Source organism: Capricornis sumatraensis, chromosome 12 (genome assembly GCF_032405125.1).
Source record: "Capricornis sumatraensis isolate serow.1 chromosome 12, serow.2, whole genome shotgun sequence".
NCBI lineage: Eukaryota > Metazoa > Chordata > Mammalia > Artiodactyla > Bovidae > Capricornis > Capricornis sumatraensis.
This window is the reverse complement of record NC_091080.1, coordinates 82,586,997-82,609,172: the sequence shown is the minus strand read 5'-3', so window position 1 is coordinate 82,609,172 and position 22,176 is coordinate 82,586,997. Positions and strand designations below refer to the sequence as shown.

General features: G+C 44.7%; 1 protein-coding gene across 3 annotated transcripts in view; it reads right to left on the bottom strand.

The window, feature by feature from the left end:
- MBNL2 (muscleblind like splicing regulator 2) overlaps positions 1-22,176 on the bottom strand; it is a 171,435-nt gene that overhangs the window by 53,910 nt on the left and 95,349 nt on the right. For all 3 annotated transcript variants that reach the window (XM_068984450.1, XM_068984449.1, XM_068984451.1), the window contains exon 3: positions 1,319-1,483. In XM_068984450.1, coding sequence (XP_068840551.1) covers positions 1,319-1,483 — 165 coding nt within the window. The remainder of the gene's footprint in view (positions 1-1,318; positions 1,484-22,176) is intronic.

The window sequence follows — 22,176 nt, the reverse complement described above, 5'->3', positions numbered from 1 at the left end:
TCTGAAATCTAGTTCCCTGGGCTTGAAGCTTGCATTGCCTTTCCCCTGAGTCTGTCTACACCTACAAGACTGTAGCTTATTTATCTGAGGGTCCTTCACACCTGCACCTGCACTTTTTCACTCTGGGAAGAGCTGGTTCCTGGCCACTTGGTGCCACTCACTACTCTTGGGTAGAAACCTGGAGACAAGCAGAACTGCCAACCATCTACCCAGATCCTCTCCCCTCTTCCTGGACAGCCCCCATCTTCCCCATCTCATCTCACAGACACACAATAAGAAAACAGAACTCCCTGGTAGCTATCCTTTTTTCATTTAGCAGCTTTCAATAACAATAGAATTTTCATACAATAAAGACTGATTTTTAAACAATCGTCTTTTGTGTATGTACTTTTTTTTTAAAAAAAGAGCAAATTTCACCCACTTCACTGGCTTTTTTTTTTTTTTTAATTAGCTTGTTTTTGACAAATAATTTACAAATGTGAACGAACTTCACTAAAGGCAAAAAAAAAAAAAAAAAAAAAATGCACTCCTTTCCCTCAGGGCCTCATTCCTAAAGCAATTTCCAGACCTTTAAGGAAATACTTTCAAACACTGTGAAGTCAGGGAGAAAATATTACACAATACATATTCATAGACTGAACTCCCTTGGCATTTAGTCTTGCGGTCCCTCACCACGGCTGCCACACCCTCTGCTGGCCTCTGACACAGCAGGTGTGGGTGGCTGAGGCACCCTGGTTCAGGCTTCCTTCAGGCCCGGGGGGCGGTGGTGGTCGGGAGTGGAGCAGATGGCAGAAAGCGCCCTGGTCAAGATGTCTGAGGTCTAGGCCCAGCTCCACAGCTGATTAACTGCAGGACATTGGGTAAATCCATTAACTTCTCTGGTTTCATTTTTCCCCTTCCTTAAAATAATACCATTGAAATGAAATAATCGGTTGCATTGCTAAACATGTTTTAGGCAGCAAAATCTCCTCTTTACATAGATCATTGATTCATACTCTCAATGGAGAACTATTTCCCTTCTAAGATAGCTCAAATATGGAGGGGACTGGTGAGAAAGAGCTGAAGTGACACAGATTTTCCGGGTATCGATTAGAAATTGCCTTTGCCTACAGTTTCCTCCTGCATTTTTTTTTTTTTTCCCCATTTGGATAATCTGAAAGACCCTCTTTTCAGCATCTGTTTAGCTTCAAAGCTATTTGCTTTAATTGTAGCCAAAGAGACAAAGTGGAGAGAGGCCATTTTAGGTCAATGGTTGGTACATTGCCCGTACCAACACTTTCATCAGCAAGCCCGTCCTCGTTAGCTTCAGTGTACTCACCATGGGATGGAGTGGGGTTCCTGGAAACATAAATTGCATCTGCTGGGCAAGCATGGCTGCTGCAGTTTTTTGCTGGATCAAATTGTTCCTCCCATTAATTTCTAGTTGAGTTTTTAAGTGTGTGGGAGGGTGGAGATACTTGCAGTTCTCTCTTGAACAACGGCCCTGGGGGAGAAAAGAAGAGTTTTAATTTTAGCACAGTTAGAAGAAGTAGCTTTCAACTCTTTGTCAACCAGTTCACAATCACTTCATCTATGTGAAGGTGTGTATCTGTGTGTGTGTGCGCGAGCACAGATGTGTTGCAACATACATCAGAGCTGGAACACACAAGGAGTGGATTGGGCATTAGCTGATCGTCAACCTTGCTCAAACCTGTTGAACAGAGAAGCTTCCTGAGCTGTTACTGTTGTTCTGAATGGATTCTAACTCTGACAAAAGACCCTAAGGAAAGGTGACAGCAGAGTCAAGTCAGACCCTTCCAGGCAGTGTGGAGGGTGATCAGAGGAGCATGTTTATTCTGCCTTATCAAAAGGAAGCTTTGAACTTGCTAGATGTGCGTGCTGGAACGATGACAATATGTGAATAATTAGGTGCCACATTTATGCTGTGGGGATAGTATCAGCACTATCTGATTTCTTGAAATGTGCACTCCAGGTTGGCTGAAGACATCCCTGATTTGAGTGATGGAAGGAGTATTAGTCTAGGAGTGGGCATTTCTTAGTAACTGATGCACGGGTGAACTCCGATGATCACCTGCAACAGATCAGCTTGCTACATGAACGCTGTCGCCCATGTCCCTGCCCAGATCCCGTGACAGTTATTTATATAACATTTAATGTCAGGTTTTGACGTTGTGAAGTGTCTACAACGAAAGTAACGCTGGGACGTTCAAGTTGGCACAGTGAAAAATAAAATTAATTAGGTGACAGGTGTGCCTAAAGCCGGTCTTTGAAGAGTGGCTGCAAATGGTAATTAATGTTTATACTGTATTCCCACCTTTTCCAAACTACCAATTGAAAGAATCATGTTGATGTGTGAATGACGCAATTTCTGGAGAAAGAATAACGAACTGTACTAACCAGTACGAGAATTGTCATTCCCTGAAGAATTAGTCTATTTGCAACCAAGAAAAGAGAATATGAGCTTGTTTACCAGATATAAAAGTAATTTTAAAAAGCGAGCTGGGTGGATCTGGAGAAACAAATTTGTTTATAGTCGTCCTAATTCTAAACATCTGGAGCTCTCACGCTGCCTCCCGCTTGTTTTAGCTGTGCGTTTGGCAGCGCGGGATCCTTCCCAAGCGTGAGTCTCCCAGTGCTGCCGTGGAGAAGGGCAGACAGAGATCCTGGTCTAGTCCTGGTGGTCTGAGCTCATCAGCCCGTGCTGTCCTGAGGCCCTCATGTTGGCAGCATGAGAAACTGTGCTACCCTCTGCAGGGAGGACACTGAGGCAGATACAGGGACACCAGAAGGAATAGGTCACATTAATGCTAAAGTAGTTCTACACCCATGGGCAAGGCCGGCGTGTCTCCTTAGGCTCAAGTTCATATTGTGGATGCTTCATCCGGCTTCCTAATGTATGCAATAGACACTTTTTTTGTTTGTTTGTTTTGGCTATGCTGGGTCTTCTGCAATAATTTGCGGCTCATAGGCTTAGTTACCCCCGGGGCACAGGGGATCTTAGTTACCAGACTAGGGATCGAACCCATGTCCCTTGTATTGGAAGGTAGATTCTTATCCACTGGACCACCAGGGAAGTTCCTGAAATAGACAACTTGGGTCCAGTATTGGAAGGTCTAATGTAAAAATACAGGCAAATTGGACCCGCAATTGAAAATAATCCGAATCAAAGCAGTCTTGGCATCTCTCCATCTACTTCTCTCCATAGAATTTTAAGAGGAAGATTTAATCCTAACTCTGCTTTACTCATTGTTTTATGGTGTCCTGGGGTCCCTCCAGCCCTGCCAGTTTGCCTCAGGCATCTCTTATTTTACTTCTCTTTCTGTCCTCCCTTGACAATGGCCTTAGTCTCAGGGTTTGCTACAATCAAATCTCCAAGAGCACATTCAGATTAGGCCAGCTCCTTCAACAGAGGTGTGTGGCCAGCCTTCGGATTGGCTGCCTTATGTCAGGTATCCAAACACATTCACTCCACCTATGGTGGGAGGTGGTCATGGGATACAGGATGTAGCCACTGCCCATTAGTAGGGAGGACTAAACAGAGTGACGTTTCTTGTATAGAGGGTAAGTTGCCCCCAGACAACCTCAATTCAAACTCTCTTTAAATACAGTCAGTTCACTAGGGAGATAACACCCAGAAAGGCTCAGGTATACAAGATGTATGTATGGGCTTACATGCACAAACATACATTGGGCCTCATGAGGGGATTTGGGAAAGCAAAGTTCCATAGAACAGAGTTAGAATTTGTGATACAGTCTGATGTCTACCAGTCTGGCTATTATATTTTGCTCGTTCACATAATGGTCGATTTGATCACTAGTCTTCTAATGTAAGGGGCTTCCTTGATAGTTCAGTGGTAAAGAATCCACCTTCAATGCAGAAGACACACGCAGGAGATGTGGGTTTGATTCCTGGGTTGGAAAGATCCCCTGGAGAAGGAAATGGCAACCCACTCCAGTATTCTTGCCTGGGAAATTCCACGGAGAGAGGACCCTGGTGGGCTACATGGGTTCGCAAAGATTTGGCCATGATTTAGCGACTAAACCACCACATTACTTCTAATGCAATGCTTTGTAGCTGCAGACAAAAATTTTGATTAGCCTGGAAAAACACGATTTTCTTGTAAATGCTCTTATCTCTTGATACAACTGGGACTCTTAAGGAACTGTATAAACTATTCCCAGGGAATGGAACATGATTTATTACACTAAATTAGTAATTTATTGATGGAACCTTCTTTTCTATGAGGATTAATACAATTTCCTACTGTTCTTACTTATATGCTTGGAGTGAGGAATATTTTCGATTACCCACGTGCCAAATAGTTTATACAGGGTTATCTCATTTTCTCCTTATAACAGCTGTAATGATCACTGTGTTACAAAAGAGTTAATGGGCTCAGAAAGATCAAGAAACTTTCCAAAGGTTGTATAATTGGTGGTTGGTTGGGCCGAATTCTGGAGAAGGAAATGGCAACCCACTCCAGTGTTCTTGCTTGGAGGATTCCAGGGATGGGGGAGCCTGGTGGGCAGCCGTCTATGGGGTTGCATGGAGTTGGACACGACTGAAGCGACTTAGCAGCAGCAGCAACATCCAGGTACCTTGGGAAGTCACTTCACATCTAGGGGGCCTCAGCTTTCTCATCTGTAAAACAATCAACTGGATGCGGAGATCACTAAGACTCCTTTAACCTTCAAGATTCTATGATTAATAGAATTCATTTCTTAGTAAAATGACAGAGTTAAAGCACCTTTGCACCTACTATTATCAGGCATTGGCTTAGAAACTGAGGATAAGAGGTCTCTATATTTGTGAACTTGGTGGAAGCTGAGGAGGATGGCAAAAGAGAGAATGGATGTAAAAATATGAGTAGAGGATTGCTTTAATTTGAATAGCCTCATTTTTTTTTTTTTTTAGTGTTCTGAATAGGAATAGGAAAAAAAAAGGTTAGTATTTACTGGAATTGCTATTTTTAGGTCATTCAGGGTTAATGACAAGTTTCAACTGTCACATATAAGAGGTCTTCTTTACATAAACAATTTTACGCAGTTTGTGTAAATATGAGAAACCCAAAGCCCTAACTGCTCAAAATTCTCCAAGCCAGGCTTCAGCAATACGTGAACCACGAACTCCCTGATGTTCAAGCTGGTTTTAGAAAAGGCAGAAGAACCAGAGATCAAATTGCCAACATCCGCTGGATCATGGAAAAAGCAAGAGAGTTCCAGAAAAACATCTATTTCTGCTTTATTGACTATGCCAAAGCCTTTGACTGTGTGGACCACAATAAACTGGAAAATTCTGAAAGAGATGGGAATACCAGACCACCTGACCCGCCTCTTGAGAAATTTGTATGCAGGTCAGGAAGCAACAGTTAGAACTGGACATGGAACAACAGACTGGTTCCAAATAGGAAAAGGAGTACGTCAAGACTTTATATTGTCACCCTGCTTATTGAACTTATATGCAGAGTACATCTTGAGAAACGTTGGGCTGGAAGAAGCACAAGCTGGAATCAAGATTGCCAGGAGAAATATCAATAACCTCAGATATGCAGATGACACCACCCATATGGCAAAAAGTGAAGAGGAACTAAAAAGCCTCTTGATGAAAGTGAAAGTGGAGAGTGAAAAAGTTGGCTTAAAGCTCAACATTGAGAAAACGAAGATCACGGCATCTGGTCCAATCACTCCACGGCAAATAGATAGGGAAACAGTGGAAACAGTGGCAGACTTTATTTTTTGGGCTCCAAAATCACTGCAGATGGTGACTGCAGCCATGAAATTAAAAGACGCTTACTCCTTGGAAGAAAAGTTATGACCAACCTAGATAGCATGTTGAAGAGCAGAGACTTTACTTTGCCAATAAAGGTCCATCTAGTCAAGGCTATGGTTTTTCCAGTGGTCATGTATGGATGTGAGAGTTGGACTGTGAAGAAAGCTGAGCGCCGAAGAATTGCTTTTGAACTGTGGTGTTGGAGAAGACTCTTGAGAGTCCCTTGGACTGCAAGGAGATCCAACAAGTCCATTCTGAAGGAGATCAACCCTGGGATTTCTTTGGAAGGAATGATGCTAAAGCTGAAACTCCAGTACTCTGGCCACGTCATGTGAAGAGTTGACTCATTGGAAAAGACTCTGATGCTGGGAGGGATTGGAGGCAGGAGGAGAAGAGGACGACAGAGGATGAGATGGCTGGATGGCATCACTGACTCGATGGCCGTGAGTCTGAGTGAACTCTGGGAGTTGGTGATGGACAGGGAGGCCTGGCGTGCTGTGATACATGGGGTTGCAAAGAGTAAGACACGACCGAGCGACTGAACTGAACTGAACATCCAGGGAGGGTAAAAATCTAGCACTATCCTTTTGCAGAATGATAGGCTACTTAACATGATTTAAAATATAATAGAATATATATGAAGAATTGGGAATGGAAAAAGCTCATTTGCCTGGCTCTGTCTATTGGAAAGGGGCGAGAGAAGTGGTTAAGCCCCCAGGCTCTGAAGGCAGAAACCTGGGCACATAAGTTGGCTCTGCTTTTTGCTACCTTTGTAACTTTGAGCAAATTACTTGAACTTCTTGTGTATTACGTTTTCATCTGTACCATGAAAATAATTACTGTATTTTCCTCTAAGGGCTGTTGTAGGATTAGATGAGTTATTAATAATACAGATAAAAGGTGCAGAGAAATGCTTGTCAGGTAGTAAGCACTGAGGAAGTGTTGTCAGTATTACCAAAGAAAGAAGACAATATTTGTCTATCATTCTCTTTACAGTCCCTGGTGGCTTAGATGGTAAAGAATCTACCTGCAATGTGAGAGACCCGGGTTTGATCCCTGGGTTGGGAAGATCTCCTGGAGAAAGGAATGGCAACCCACTCCAGTATTCTTGCCTGGAGAATTCCATGGACAGAGAGCCTGGCGGGCTACAGTCCATACGTTAGACACAACTGAGTGACTAAAACCTTTTCACTTCTTTACAGTAAGTGCAAAACTACAGATTTAGTCACATTTTGATTGGTTTTTTTGGTTCTTCTATAGAGTAACTTTTCATTTGAAAGCATGATAAAAGTTACTTAATTATACTTATTTAAGTACCTTACATTGAAGGTTATTTTCAATTCTATAGGATATTTCTGCAAGGACCCACATTTGAAGAGAGGGCCCTGAATCGATCCAATATTAATATCAATATTTTGAAGGGTATCATAGCATGGATGTCTGAGGCATACAAATTCAACATTAGGAAGACGCCAGGCAGCAGAATTTTAGAAAGGGATCCTACAGGACTCTTTAAGTCCTAAAGGAAAAACTACTGTCAAAATATAACAAGCTGTTTGACACAGTAAACAACTTGTAAGGAAGTTTTTGTTAAGGAGTAAGATTTGTCAGGCTATGCATCATCGCACAAAAACTGCTGATTATCAAAGCAAGTTGTCATACCCGAGTGGGAGAGGGGCAGTGAGCAGAAATGTAAAGCATCTTTGTATATCACTGTGAAACAAAACAAAACTGTCAAAAATAGTGTCTCTCAATTTTGGTCCAAGGAATGAAGATGGAAAATGTCTTGGCAAAGTCTTCCTGTGACTGCCGGGATTGTTTCTTGTTTCATTTTAACTCTTCCTCTCCTGGTTAAACACTGTTTGCGGAGGGATAAGGGAGGTAGCACCCGGTCCCTGGAGAAGAGGACTGGCACAGCATCTTTTGTGGGATGGAGCAGGGGGATGCCGTCCCAGATTCCTTGTGAAGAACTTTCTAGAACTGGAAAACAGGAGCCCTCGAGGAGTCCAGGCCGATGGTCTCACATCAGGGTCTAATGTGGAGATGGTAGCCCCAGAGGACTCCACTCGCTCCAGGTGGGACCCACCAACTATAGAAATGATAGGTGTTCTGGAATCAAATTCACGTTTGTTTGTGGTATATTTCCAGGCTAGGGTCTCATTCCTTCCTTCATTCCACAAATATTTATTGCTCTGTGTCAGGTGCTGAGTGAAGGGCTAGCTAACTAAAAGATGAGAAAACATAGGCTCTGCTGCCTCCCTTCCGGAAGCCTGAAATCTAGTGGTGGAGACAGATACTAGCTAAACAGCGACAGAGACAAATGTTTAATTACAAATTATGGACCGGGTTCTGGAGAAGGCTGAGAGAAGACGGAGGGAGAGCGTTAGAATGGAGACGGGTGGCAGGCGAGGGCTCTGAAGAAGTGATGTATTTCAACGGAGACCTGAAGGATGAGAAGGAGCTTGGCAAGGGAGTGAGTTGGGGCTGGAGTGTGTGTGTGCATGTGCATGTGTGTGTGTGGAGGGGGAGAATCCAACATGAGAGAAAGAGGAAGAGGATGTGCTAGGGGGCTGAACCATCTGGGACCTTCACGAAGTTTCTCAAGGCTGGATCACAGAACGCAGTGTGGGCTGCAGTGGAGAGGATGTTAAGAGAGAAAACAGGAAGAAGTTGACTAGAGCCAGGTAACAACGAACTCTGGGTGTCGAGTTAAGGGCTATGAACTTGATTGCCACCGAAAGTTTTGAAACAGGAGAAGAGCCAGATAGGATTTACGTTTTATGCTATGTATAAAATCTTGGGCTTCCCTGGTGGCTCAGCAGTAAAGAATTTGCCTGCCAATCAAGGCAGGAGATGCAGGTTCGATCCCTGGGCCGGGAAGATCCCCTAGAGAAGGAAACGGCAACCCACTCCAGTATTCTTGTCTGGTAAATCCCATGGCCAGAGGAGCCTGGAGGGATATGGGGTCACAAAAGAGTCAGATACGACTTAGCAACTGAACAACAACAGCAACAACAAAATCTTATCCTGATTATTGGATTTTCATATCTAATATAACGGTTTACATTGTTTGGAATCCATTTATGGAAACCATTTATTTAAAAACAATAACAGACTTTCGATATAGTGTACATAGGATTTTTGTACACTTCATTCTACCTCCAAAAATACTCTCTATTCCAGGAAAATTCAGTTTAGGGAGAATGGCTAGAAGCAAGTAAGAATTTCAAGCTGAATTAAGTTTATTAAAATAAGCGACCATGAAAGATTCTAATACAGAATACCCATGTTGATTCTCAACAGGATGAGAGGAAAAATGTTAAATAACTATAACATGTACTTGGCAAAACAACAGATCTGAGCTCTCAGAATTACATGGTCATTATATGACACGACGTGGGAGAGAATAAATGCGGCTTTGGCTGAGAAAAGATTTCAGAATCAGGTTGGTGCGAGAAAGAAAAAGCATAATTGGAAAAGGAGGTTTTCTAATTGCTTATTTAAAAACAAGTAAGTTTCAGAATCTTTTCCTCGTATGCTCTTAATTGAAAAAGTCAGTAAAATATGGAAGCAAAAAAGAAAACAGATTAATTAGGAGATTGTTACAGGGATTAACAGTAGGAGTTTTGCCCATAGGGATTGCTAGCAGAAAACTATATGCCATTAGTTTTCCATGGGAAAAGCAATGGATTTTTTATGATCTACAGTTCACACTGACAATAGGCCCCTGCTGTATCACTTGGGATAATTTGAAATTGTTTCTTAGTGCGAGCCATGCTGTTGATCAGCAGACTCTAAAAAGGCCCCTTTGGGAGATAATTCCAGTTGAGGGCCAGGGTCACAGCCTGATCCACTGAATTTCACCTTTTCCAGTTGGGTCTTGGCTGCTCACTGCTTTCAGCACATGATGGCGTTTTCAAGGGAGCTGGCCAGGCTGTGGAAGGGAGAATCTGACGCTAAGATTGGGGGCTTCGCGGGTGGCTCAGACAGTAAAGCGTCTGCCTACAGTGTGGGAGACCCAGGTTCAATCCCTGGGTTGGGAAGAAGCCCTAGAGAAGCAAATGGCAACCCATTCCAGTATTCTTGCCGGGTAAGCTACAGTCCATGGGGTCGCAGAGTCAGACTGCGAATTGAAGACTGAGCCGCTTCACTTCACGTCACTTCAAGATTGGGGGCAGACAGTGTGCACTCCCAAAGTGGCCTGAGGGGACATTTCGAGTCCAGGGGCCTGCTTGGGATCCCGTGGAAGGCAGGGAAGAACCTCTGAGATTCCCGCACCTTCCACGAGGGAAACCAATTTAGCGAAATCCTGAGGCGGCGGCAGATCCTCTTGTCCTGGAGCCACATTCCTGAAGCTGGCTCTGTCTTGGACTCATTCCTGGAGAAGCAGTTTGCACCAGGGGTAAAAGGAACAGTCCCTGGACCTGAACTTTTTGTGTGTTCAGTCGCTCAGCTGTGTCCGACTCTTTGCGACCCCATGGACTGTAGCCCACCAGGCTCCTCTGTCCATGGGATTCTCCAGGCGAGAATACTGGAGTGGGTTGCCATGCCCTCCTCCAGGGGATCTTCCCAACCCAGGGATCGAACCTGGATCTCCTGCAGTGGCGGGCAAATTCTTTACCACTAAGCCACCTGCGAAATATTGGACCTGGACTATGTGGGCTCAGAATCCAGCTCTGCTGTTCTTTCCAGGGGACCTTGTGGTCTCCAGTTGCCACATCTGTAAAATGGGGACAACAATAGTTCCCACTTCCTAGACTTCGGAGAAGGCAATGGCACCCCACTCCAGTACTCTTGCCTGGAAAATCCCATGGACGGAGGAGCCTGGTGGGCTGCAGTCCATGGGGTCACTGAGAGTTGGACACGACTCAATGACTTCACTTTCGCCCTTCACTTTCATGCGTTGGAGAAGGAAATGGCAACCCACTCCAGTGTTCTTGCCTGGAGAATCCCAGGGACAGGGGAGCCTGGTGGGCTGCTGTCTATGGGGTCACACAGAGTCGGACACGACTGAAGCGTCTTAGCAGCAGACTTGGGGGAGGATTAATATTTAATGCGTATACAGTGTTTGGACAGTTCCTGGCACATAGTAAGCCCTCCGTAAGTTTTTATTATTATTATCCTCCTCATCATTATTACTAACACCTTCTCTGCAGAGCAGATAAAATAGCTGGTATTAAAAAAAACACCTTTCTGATACTAGTTCAGTCTATCATGGTGCTTCCCTCTGGCCTCTCTACCAAGCTCTTTAACTCTTTTATTATTCCTGTTCTCACAATCAGTGCCAACTTTTCTCTCTCTCTCTTTAGAAGCACCTCAGATCTGATTTTCTTTAATATCTTTCCTGCTGAAACTTGTCAGGGCTGATTAACATGGCATGACTAATCTAGTTTAAAGCGGCTATGCATCATAGTGGGAAAATCCCCAGTTCTTGTTGTGGCTTCATCCCAAGACGGTTAAACTGAATTTTACACATAATATATAATAGTCTGTGCCTCAGTTTTCTCATCTGTCAAATGGGGGTGTGATCATGTTCCCACATCTGAACCCCTTTGGATGTTTGTGAGAGCCTGAGAGACAGCCACAGTTGCTCTGCAGAAAACCATAATTTGCTACATGTTGTCAATTCTGTATCTATTTCCCTGTGGAATGTTCCTAATCTGGTAAAAGGAGAAAGCCACATAAAGAACAGTTACAGTAAAAAGGGACACCAGAGACTTATGTTGGTAACAGTCCCAATAAGTTCTGAGAATTGTGAGAAGTCCATATGAAGCACATCAGCAGAAATGGCAAACTGAGTCAAAATCAGTTGGAGGATTGATTAAGTACCTACAGTGCACACAGCTTGAAACTAGAAAATTCAATCAAAGGGACCACTGCTTAGGTCCCTGTGATGTAAGCTGCTTAGCTGTGCTCAGTCGTGTCTGACTCTTGTGACCCCCGTGGGCTGTAGCCCACCAGGCTCCTCTGTTCATGGGATTCCCAGGCAAGAATACTGGAGTGGGTTGCCATTTCCTTCTCCAGGGGATCTTCTCAACTCAGGGATTGAACCCATGTCTTCTGTATTGGCAAAGCAAATTTTTTACTGGTGAACCACCTGGGAAACCCAAGTTGCTTAGCAGATATTTTCTCAGCGGCTTAACTGGCTGGGTGTATCAGATGCTCACAGATTCAGTTTCCTTAGTTTCAAAATCTCTCAAAAGTTTTTGAAAGTGAAAAAAAACAAAGGCCTTGGTTCGAGCAGATTTCTATTGGTTTGTCATTTTTCTGGGTCTAAGTCAGGAGCAAAGATTGAGTTTAACATTTGGCCTGACTTCTCTTCCTTCTTCAGCACATTTCCAGAAAGATATGGGCAAGACAAAGCATAGGGGAATAAAATGGTTATTTACATCGGGGCTTAATTCCTAACATTAACTACGAGACTGAAATAGCTCTGCTCTAAGGCAAGTGACAGATTAGGCTTTCAGGCTTCTTTTGAATTTAAATAAACTAATTGAACTACATGAGCTCCTTGTATCATTAGCTCCAACTACATAATACAGCAAATAAAATACAAGCCACATAAGGGCATCAGAATTAGAGGAAATTATAGATTCAGGGAATGACTACAAGCAAATGATAACCAGAAGTCTCATCAAAATGAACAATTGCCCATCTCATCAATATTATGGGTGAATTTATAATAAGAACTTTCTGCTTATTAGAAATTTAGTCCAATTTATATTATAATTCATCTTTTATAGTCTATGTATGCTATACTCTTTTGGCAAATAGCATAAAATATTATACTGATTGAAAGTGAAAGTCACTCCATCGTGTCCGACTCTTTGCAACCCCATGGACTTAGTCCATGGAATTCTCCAGGCCAGAATACTGGAGTGGGTAGCCTTTCCCTTTGATCTTTCCAACCCAGGGATAGAACCCAGGTCTCCCACATTGCAGGCAGATTCTTTACCAACTGAGCTATCAGGGAGGCCCATTATTAAAGACAGATAAAAAGGGAATGTTTACAAACTTCTCTAGGGTGTGTTCCTTTTTCTCTTTTGCTTGCAAGGGATGGAGGAAACGTAGGATGTTATAAAAGAAGATTGGAGAGGCAGCCAGATGCAAAAACTAAGGAAAATCAGGCATGCTGACAGGCAGTTAGCAATACCTTCAATTTTACCCACCACCAATCACTGCACAGCTGTGAGTTTGTGTGCTGGTTTCTTGAATGCTAAATAACTCCAGTCATGTCCAACTCTTTGTGATCCTATGGACTGTAGCCCACCGGGCTCCTCTGTCCATGGATTCTCCAGGCAAGAGTACTGGAATGGGTTGCCATTTCCTTCTCCAGGGGTATCTTTCCGACCCAGGATTGAACCTGCATCCCTGCATTCTTTACTGGATTCTTTACCGCTGAGCCACCAGGGAAGGGAGTGAGTTTAGGAGAGTAAAAGGAAAAGCATGAATCAGGCTGTGTAGCTGGATGGCCCAGGTCACAACGGGAGCTGTGGCTTAGTTTGCATTTCTCCCCAGAAAACCATATGAGAAGGCACAGCGCATCATTCCACCGGCTCCCCCGGACTATGGAGCGGAGGCCGAGTGCTCTTCCCTAAGGCTGGTGCTTTCTCTTCCTTACAGGGAGCTGCAAACGCTTGGAGTCGGCCTCTCGATCTGCATTTAGGGCAGCCAGTAGTCCGGGAGCAGATCTGTGATTCCTTATAGTCATGTCAATGACTGCCCTGTGCCTTCAAGCACTGCTGTGCGGTTAAGACCTAGTCTGCAGGGACTTCCTGGTGGTCCAGGGGCTAAGACTCCACGCTCCCCATGCAGAGGCCTGGGTTCTATGCCTGGTCAGGGAACTAGATCCCATATGCCACAACTAAGACCCAGCACAGCCAAATAGATTAAAAAAAAAAAAAAAGACCTAATTTGTGACCATTTTAAATAGACGAAAGATAAAAATTCATTAAGTGGGGAGAAGAGGCAAAGAGGGTGAATTGTTTGTAGTTTTCCATTTCAAAGCATGTTTCAATCTTTTTCTAAAAATGAATTTGGCTGCCTGAGAAATTTAATTAATCAATTAATTTATTAACATTAAGCCTCAAGATAATTTATACATATATATATGCTTTAAAATGTACTGAGCGTGTTTCCTTCCTTTGATTCTCCAATTATGTGAAGAAGCCTTTTTCACTGGTTTTCTCCTAGATTTCTATCCTTTGCTCTGCTCTTGAGCCTGGGCAGTTTAAATTTTCATAGTCTTGTGTCTTAGAATTGGAAAGAGCTGTTCGTCGGTTTGATGCTGGGGCCAAGCTCTGTCTTAACTGGTAAGGATTCTGTCTTGCTAACTTTAAATGTTAACTGAAAGTGTGCCAGGTAAGAGAAATCAGTGAGACCAAAAACAGTCCCTCCATTTTTCCAGTTATGTAAGGAAACTAATTTCCAGGCATCAGATGCTTCATTCGAAAACTATTTTATTTAGCTAGAAGATTGATGTCTTCTGAGTCACAGAGGAACATTAGCGTGGATGGTGATGATGTATGAACGTAATACAGAACTAGTCTAGTTACTGTTTGACTTCACAGCGTCTAGTGTTCTGACATCACATTCATCCATGCGTGCATGGCCAGGGTCCTGGGAGAAGCAGAAGCTCTGTGAAATTGTTAATATCACAACATGTTTCCTGTGGGAGAGAGCAGGCCTTCCTCATCCATGTCCTTTTTATTTTTGTAGACCATTTGTAAAGTCTTCACTGAATTTGTTATAATATTGCTTCTCTTTCTTGTTTTGTTTTTTTGGCCACAAGGCATATGCAATCTTAAGCTCCCCAACCAGGGATTGAACTGCACTGGCTGCACTGGAAGGCCAAGTCGTAACCACTGGCCTCCAGGGACCCTCCAGGGAAGTCCCCTGGTCTGTGTCTTATACCTCTCTGTATAGGGACCCTCACACGGTAGGCATTCAGTGCAGCTTATCAAATGACTTCTGTCTTTCAGCCAGCAAGTCTTATTGAGCCCCATCACCTGCCGAGCCCTGTAAATATTAAATGGGCAGTCGGAACACAGAGTGGGATTCAAGGTGCTGTAAACACATTGTGGGAAACTCTGCCTAGTTCAGGGGCTGGGATGACCCTAGAGGAATGGACAGATCATGTTTAGACTAAGATCTTTCTCGGATTATCTAGTTGGATATATGTGGAGGGAGGTGGGGGAGGGGAGTAAGGGTTGGCAATTTGGAAAATTAAAACAATCCAGACTAACTCACAGGGACTTCTCTGGAGTTCAGTTGGTAAAGAGTCTGCCTGGAATGCAGGAGACCCAAGTTCGATCCCTGGGTTGGGAAGATCCTCTGGAGAAGGAAATGGCAACCCACTCCAGTTATTTTTTGCCTGCAGAATCCCATGGACAGAGGAGCCTGGAAGGCTACAACCATGGGGGTCACAAGAGTGAGACATGACTTAGCGACTAAACCACCACCACCAGAGTAACTCACTACCGCTCTGTGGGGGTCAAATTTCCGAAGCCTGATAAAGGCTTTCACAGAGCACCCAAAACAAAGGACATGCTTAGGAAGCACAGGTTATTATTTTTTATTCATTTTTTATTATCGTCAGTTGAAAAGTATGATCAGAAACTGGTCATTTTCCAAGTAAGTGAAATCTAGCCAAAGACGCAAACTTTATTATACACCTTCTGCTACTATAGATTCTCTCTCAGTCTGAGTGGAAACCACGTGGGGAATCACCTGGAATTTGGACACAGGTAGACACTCAGCCTTAAAGGCTGGCATTTGGTGGGTATACCTCCGTCTTTCTGCAGAAAGAGCCACAGTCCCAAGCCTGTCAAGTGTCAGGTATCTTCCCCACTTCTCTGGTCATTCTAGTCCCTTCCTCCAGATCCTACCAGCTCCCCTCCTGAATCTTAGGAATCAAAGAGTTAAACCTGACACAGCAGGGTGGGGGCCTCCCTGACCCAGCTCTGGGGCATTTTGATTGGTCACTGTCCTAGGAGGTGTTGTTTATGTTACAATACTTTGCATATCACGCTTGATTATAAATATATTTGTGACAAGCCAGAGTAATGGACTGTTGGTGTCAATCTGGGAAGGCTTCCAGGAGGAGGTGTGAGAAGGGAGGGTTACGGTATGGACGGAGCATTGGGAAGGAGTGGGCAGAAAAGGGAGGATGATGGGGAAAACGGCCAATCAGGTGAAGCAGCACTGTAAGGAGAGGGAAGGGTAGAGTGTCCTTTTCAGGGTGCATTCATTTTTAGTAACACAGAAAAGCACATTCCTCTTCAGGCTGGTGTGGATGACCTGCTGCCTGGGGACTGACCTGCAAACTGAGCGGCCGCAGGAGGAAACTGCACTTCATCCAGGAAACACAGGATGGGGGTGAGGGGTGGGCCTGGCCACTTGGGGGAGGGCCAGCTGAGACACAAGACAGAGGGGAAGTGATGGTCTCCTGAAGGCAGGAGCTGAGGGTCTCTGTTCCTTCATTCATTCAGCAAATGCTGTGATTGCCTCTGCTCACGGCCAGAAATGGGGATGGAACTGCACACAGGGTACTGAGATGTGATCCTAGCCTCCATAAAAATAGCTAAGACTTATATAATAGTGCACGTATCATGTACCAGCAGTTTCTGAGTGCTTTTGGTAAACCACACTCGAACCTCCAATACAAGTGCTTAGCAGAGGGACTGTTAATAGTCTCACTTTATGGGAGAAAAAGGGAGGCCTAGAGAAGGGGAAACCACATCCCAGAGTCTTGCAAGGAGTCAGTGGCAGAGCCAGGCACCTGACCCAGGCCACACTGCAATCTGTGCTGTTGCCCCTCTGAAGAGCCATTTTTAAGAAACTTGAAATCCAGCACAACATTCCTATTACACCTTAAAAGGCATTCTTCACACACAATAGCTTATTACATCTTCACAACATTCTCATAATATATTATTCCAATTTAAAGGGAAGGAAAATGAGGCTCCCAGAGATTTGAAGACCTTTTCCAAGGCCATGTTGTTAATATCAACCAGGCTAAATTCTAGGCCCCCGTTACTGAAACATGTGCCCTCTCCTGCCCCTTCTTGCCTGTAGGGGAAGCTATGGGGTAACAAGGAAAAGATTCATTCAGAACAGTGTGGGCACCTTGTATGATAAAGGACATTAGGGAGACGATACTGCTCGGCTGTTACAGGTTGAATTGGGTCTTTCTGGAGAGAGAGGTCTATGTCTTAAGCCCCAGTTCCTTGGAATGTGACCTTATTTGGAGATAGTCTTTACAGAGGTGATTAGATAAAGATGAGGTCATTGAGGTGGGCTTTAATCCAACATGACTGGTGTCCTTATAAAAAGGGGAAATTCAGACACAGGGACAGACAGTGTAAAGAGACACAGGGGAAAGATGGCCATTTCTAACCCAAGGAACATTAGAGGCTCAGAAGCTGGAAGAAAGGCCTGGAACAGCTCGTCCCTTGACCTTTAAAGGAAGCATGGCCCTGCTGACACCTCCTTTCAGACTTCCAGCTTCCCAAACTGGGAGAGAATAAATTCCTATTGTTCTAAGTCACCTGGCTTGTGGCGACTGTTGCCGCAGCCCTTGAAGCAAATACAGTCACCTATAAGAAATGCCAGATGAAGGGTTTTGTTTTTTTCCATGAGATTGGAAGCTATACAAGGAAAACACAGTGCTATCTTCTGACACAAGGATTTGGTCTATGAACAGGCATTCCGATTTTTTTTCATGAACTGTGGTAACCAGATCCCCTTGTCTGACCAAAACCAAACTACAACAACTCCCAAATCCTGAAAAAGTACAATGATTTTCTGCAAATGAAACTCGTCGGCTTAAATGCTGTCAGATTTTTCACATGGAAGATTTAAGAGGAGAGATTTATTTTAGTAAAAGACAAAATGTTTCACTGAAGAACTTATTAGTCATGCATAAAGGCCTACTGAGTCTCTGAAGATCCATTTTCAAAGAGAAATGCTGGGATCATTTTTATATCCTTATTACAGAGAAAGACTTGATAAAAATCATCCTTGATATTAAAATTGCACAAAGGTGGCAGATGGAGGAGGGGAGGCTCGCACAGTCAAGCAGGAGGGAAGTCAAAGAAAATGTGTAAATTTGGCCAGCATTTTGAAGTTGCTTTTGAAAAGGTTGATATGTGTTCCTGCGAAGCAGGGCCACCTCCACAGGCACTTGGATGCACCAGGCGATTTTGGAAGAGGATGAGGTGCAGGGACAAGGTCTGCCCAGCTCTGCCCCACCGGGGGCCAGCTGCTGCCCACCTACAGACCCACCTACAGAGCCAACAACCTGGACTTGTCCTCACTGTCACGCACCCTCATTGGACAATCCGCCCATTTTTCTCAAAAGTCCTGCTGCTGAATATTTCCCCAGGATGTACGTAGGAGGGCAGACTGCACCCCAGGGCTCACGGTCAGCATCTCTTTGGTCCAGGGGGCAGAACTAACCCCAGACTCTGGAGCCCCTCTGGTCAGATCCTCCAGCCAAACACTGAAATATGGCATTGCTCCGTCTCCTCCTTAAGACTGTGGAAGGAGTGCTGTCCCTCAGCAAACCCCAGTGCTCCCTCTTTGTGGATTCTTGAGCTGGTTGGACACTTGGCTGTTGTTCAGTCACTCAGTCCAGCTCTTTGCCACCCCGTGGACTGCAGCACGCCCGGCTTCCTTCTGCTTCACTATCTCTGGAGTTTGCTCAAATTCAGGTCCATTGAGTCAGTGATGCCATCCAACCATCTCATCCTCTGTCCCCCACTTCTCCTCCTGCCCTCAATCATTCCCAGCATCAGAGTCTTTTCCAGTGAGTCAGCTCTCTGCATCAGGTGGCTAAAGCTTCAGCATCAGCTCTTCAAATGAATATTCAGGGATGATTTCATTTAGGAATGACTGGTTTGATCCCTTACTGTCCAATGGACTCTTAAGAGTCTTCTCTAGCACTGCATTCAAAAGCATCAATTCTTCTGCATTCAGCCTTCTTAATGAATGGTCCAACTCTCACATCCATACATGACTATTGCTTGGACACTTAAGCTCTTCATAGTCCAGCAATTGCTGGTCAGGTTTATTTGTAAACTGAATCCATCCATTATTACAGTCCAGTATTATTAATTTTTTTAAGAGAACTATATATAGGGTAGCAATACTTTGTAACATTTGAGTACAATACTGATATTATTATTATTGACTACTTCTTATTAAATGCATGCTAGTACTGTGCTACAACTGAGCGACTTCACTTGCACTTTTCACTTTCATGCACTGGAGAAGGAAATGGCAACCCACTCCAGTGTTCTTGCCTGGAGAATCCCAGGGACGAGGGAGCCTGGTCGGTTGCCATCTATGGGGTCACACAGAGTCGGACATGACTGAAGCGACTTAGCAGCTTAGCAGCAGTACTGTGCTAAGTGCTACACCAGCACTGTCTCAGCAAACCTATCAGAAAGGGAGGCACTATTAATATCTCCATGTGATGCATGGGACAACCTAGACCTGGTAGGGTAACCGTCTGGTCCCAGGTCATAAAAGGAGCCAGAGGAAGAAACAGGATTTAAACAGTGTGATTCCTGAGCCACTGCTCTTAACCACTATGCTTCTTTACATGTTCACATGCTCATCTTACACAAGTGACATCTACTGAATGTTCACAATGCACCAAGCACAGTGCTATGTGTTTCACAGGAACATCCTGTTAATGTTTATTATAAGCCGCTGGGGGTAAATCTTATTTTTAATCCTCATTTTTCAGATGTGAAAACCAAGGCTCAGAGAGGTTACCTTTCCAAGGCCACGCAGCAAGTAAGGGGAAGATCCAAAGTTTGAACCTATCCAAACCTGGCTCTGCCAAAACTCCCTACGCTCTGAGAATATAAACGGTTAATTCCTATGCTATGTGTGGTACTGTACTAGGCCCAAGTGGATAAAAGAGATAAAAAATAAATTGTTTCTAACTTTAAGAAACTCTAGACACATGAAGAGAAGAAAGGGAAGAAACTGTAGTAATGAGTAATATTTGATTGTAATAGTAGCTGAAAGGATCCATGTAGTGTTTCATAAATCATGCATTCTTACAAATCCAATTAAGGTGATTGAATACATTTTAAAAATATAGTTGGATTTTAATACATTAATAATTGAGGGGAACAACCCAAGTCAGCTGCTGCCAGCACATCTTCAGGTCTTAAGGCAGAAGGAGGCAGTGCTAACAGCCTCAGGGACCCTCATGTTGGGGGAACGCACAAGCCCTCAAAATCTGCAGGCGAGGCACCTGGATGTCCGGGAGATACACGGGTTATGCAAACATCAATCTATGTGTCCGTGGTGCTAAGTCACTTCAGTTGTGTCGGGCTCTTAGCAACCCCCTGGACTGTAGCCTGTCAGTCTCCTCTGTCCATGGGATTCTCCAGGCAAGAATACTGGAGTCTGTTACCACGCCCTCTTCCATGGGATCTTTGTGACCCAGGGATCAAACTCTTAGGTCTCCTGCACTGGCAGGCAGGGTTCTTTACCACTAGCGCCACAGAGGAAGCCCATATCAATCTGTAGTTTCAGACTAATGTGTCTATCACGTTCCCAGACAGAATTCACTACCATTTCCAGACATTCATTCACTCACTGTGTATTTTATGAGCATCTCCTCTGTTCTCGGGCTTCCCTTGTGGCTCAGCTGGCAAAGAATCCGCCTGCAATGTGGGAGACATGGGTTCAATCCCTGGGTTGGGAAGATGCGCTAAAGAAGGGAATGGCTGCCCACTCCAGTATTCTGGCCTGGAGAATTCCATGGTCTGTATAGTCCATGGGGTCGCTAAGAGTTGGACACGACTGAGCAATTTTCACTTGCCTCTGGTCTCAGCACTGGACAGAGAATAAGGAAAAAAAAACAGGCAAAAGTTCCCACCCTCATGGAGCTTACATTTAAGGAGGGGAAGACAGGCACTAACGAAGACAGAGAAGTAAAACATTGGGCTGGCCAAAAACTTATCCCAGAAGAACTTTTTGGCCAATACCGTATATAGTGAGCGCGATGGGGTTAAGTGCCTGGAGAAAAATCAGTCTAAGGGAGCCAGGAAGTGCGTGGCTGGGGAACTCGGCAGTTTTTGTTAAGAGGGACAGAAGGAGGTCTCGGTGAGCAGAGGCCAGCTGAGGCCTGACAGAGGCAGGGGAACGAGCCTGGTGGACTCTGGGAAGAGGAGACAGGAAGTGCAGCGGTCCACAGGCGGAAGTGCGCCTAGAGTATTCTAGAACGGCAACCCAGGCAGTGTGGCTGGAGCAGAGCGCGCCACTGGAAGAGCCGTCGCTGAGACGCGAGAGGTGGGGAGGGCGAGGCGACCAGAGCCGGGTGACCAGCCTCCTCAGTAGGATTTTGGCTCTTACTCTGACTGAGGTGCAAAATCAATGGAGGGTTAATGCACCGGACGATATTACCCAGAGGTTTCCCATGTTCTTCACATATTTTTCAGATGTATTAGCAACTTTAATAAATTATGAGAAAGTGCATTATGTCAGACTTCCAATCGCTAAATACTGCTGATCTCATACAGAGCTCCATTTAGCACTGCCCTTGTGACCAGGGAGCAGGCCAGAGGCCGGGAGAAGGAGCAAGGCTAAAGCACAGCAGGGCTGAGGGGGTGTGTGGTGGGGGGTGGAGACCCTCTCTCCAGCACGCCAGGCCCTGGCCCTCTCCCACTCTGTTCCTCAAAAGGAGATGGGTGGCAATCTCCCAGTCTTAAAATCCAGACAGCTGGGAGCGATCAGGCCGTCTTCTGCCTCTTGGAGCTTTGCTGAGGAGATAAAACCATCCACCAGCAACTTCAGATGCACCGCAAAGAACAGAAAGGTCTTTAGGACAGAGCCTGGCAAACTCCTGGTCAGACTTACGCCATTTTACACCTGCCAATATAAAGGAATCCTCACCTTATTTCCCCAGTTTCACCCTACTGTTCAATTGTTGTTGTTGTCCAGTCTCTGAGTCATGTCCGACTCTTTGTAACCCCATGAACTGCAGCACTCTAGGTTTCCCTGTCCTTCACCATCTCCCGGAGTTTGTTCAAACTCATATCCATTGAGTTTGATGATGCCATCCAACCATCTCATCCTCTGTCGCCCCCTTCTCCTCCTGCCCTCAATCCTTCCGAGCATCAGGGTCTTTTCTAATGAGTCGGCTCTTTGCATCAGGTGGCCAAAGTATTGCAGCCACTGCTCAATCCGACTTTTAAAATTTTTACTTTGAGGAGTATCTCACAAAGAGAACACTGGCTGAGATTCTCCTGCTCTACTTTCTGTGATGGTGCTGGACCTAATAACCTGTGGTGAGAGGGCAGGAGTGCACCTAGATGAATGGAAAAGAAGGAAAGCAGGGAAAATCGGCCTCAGAATAATCAAATTGACAGCTCAGTTTCTAT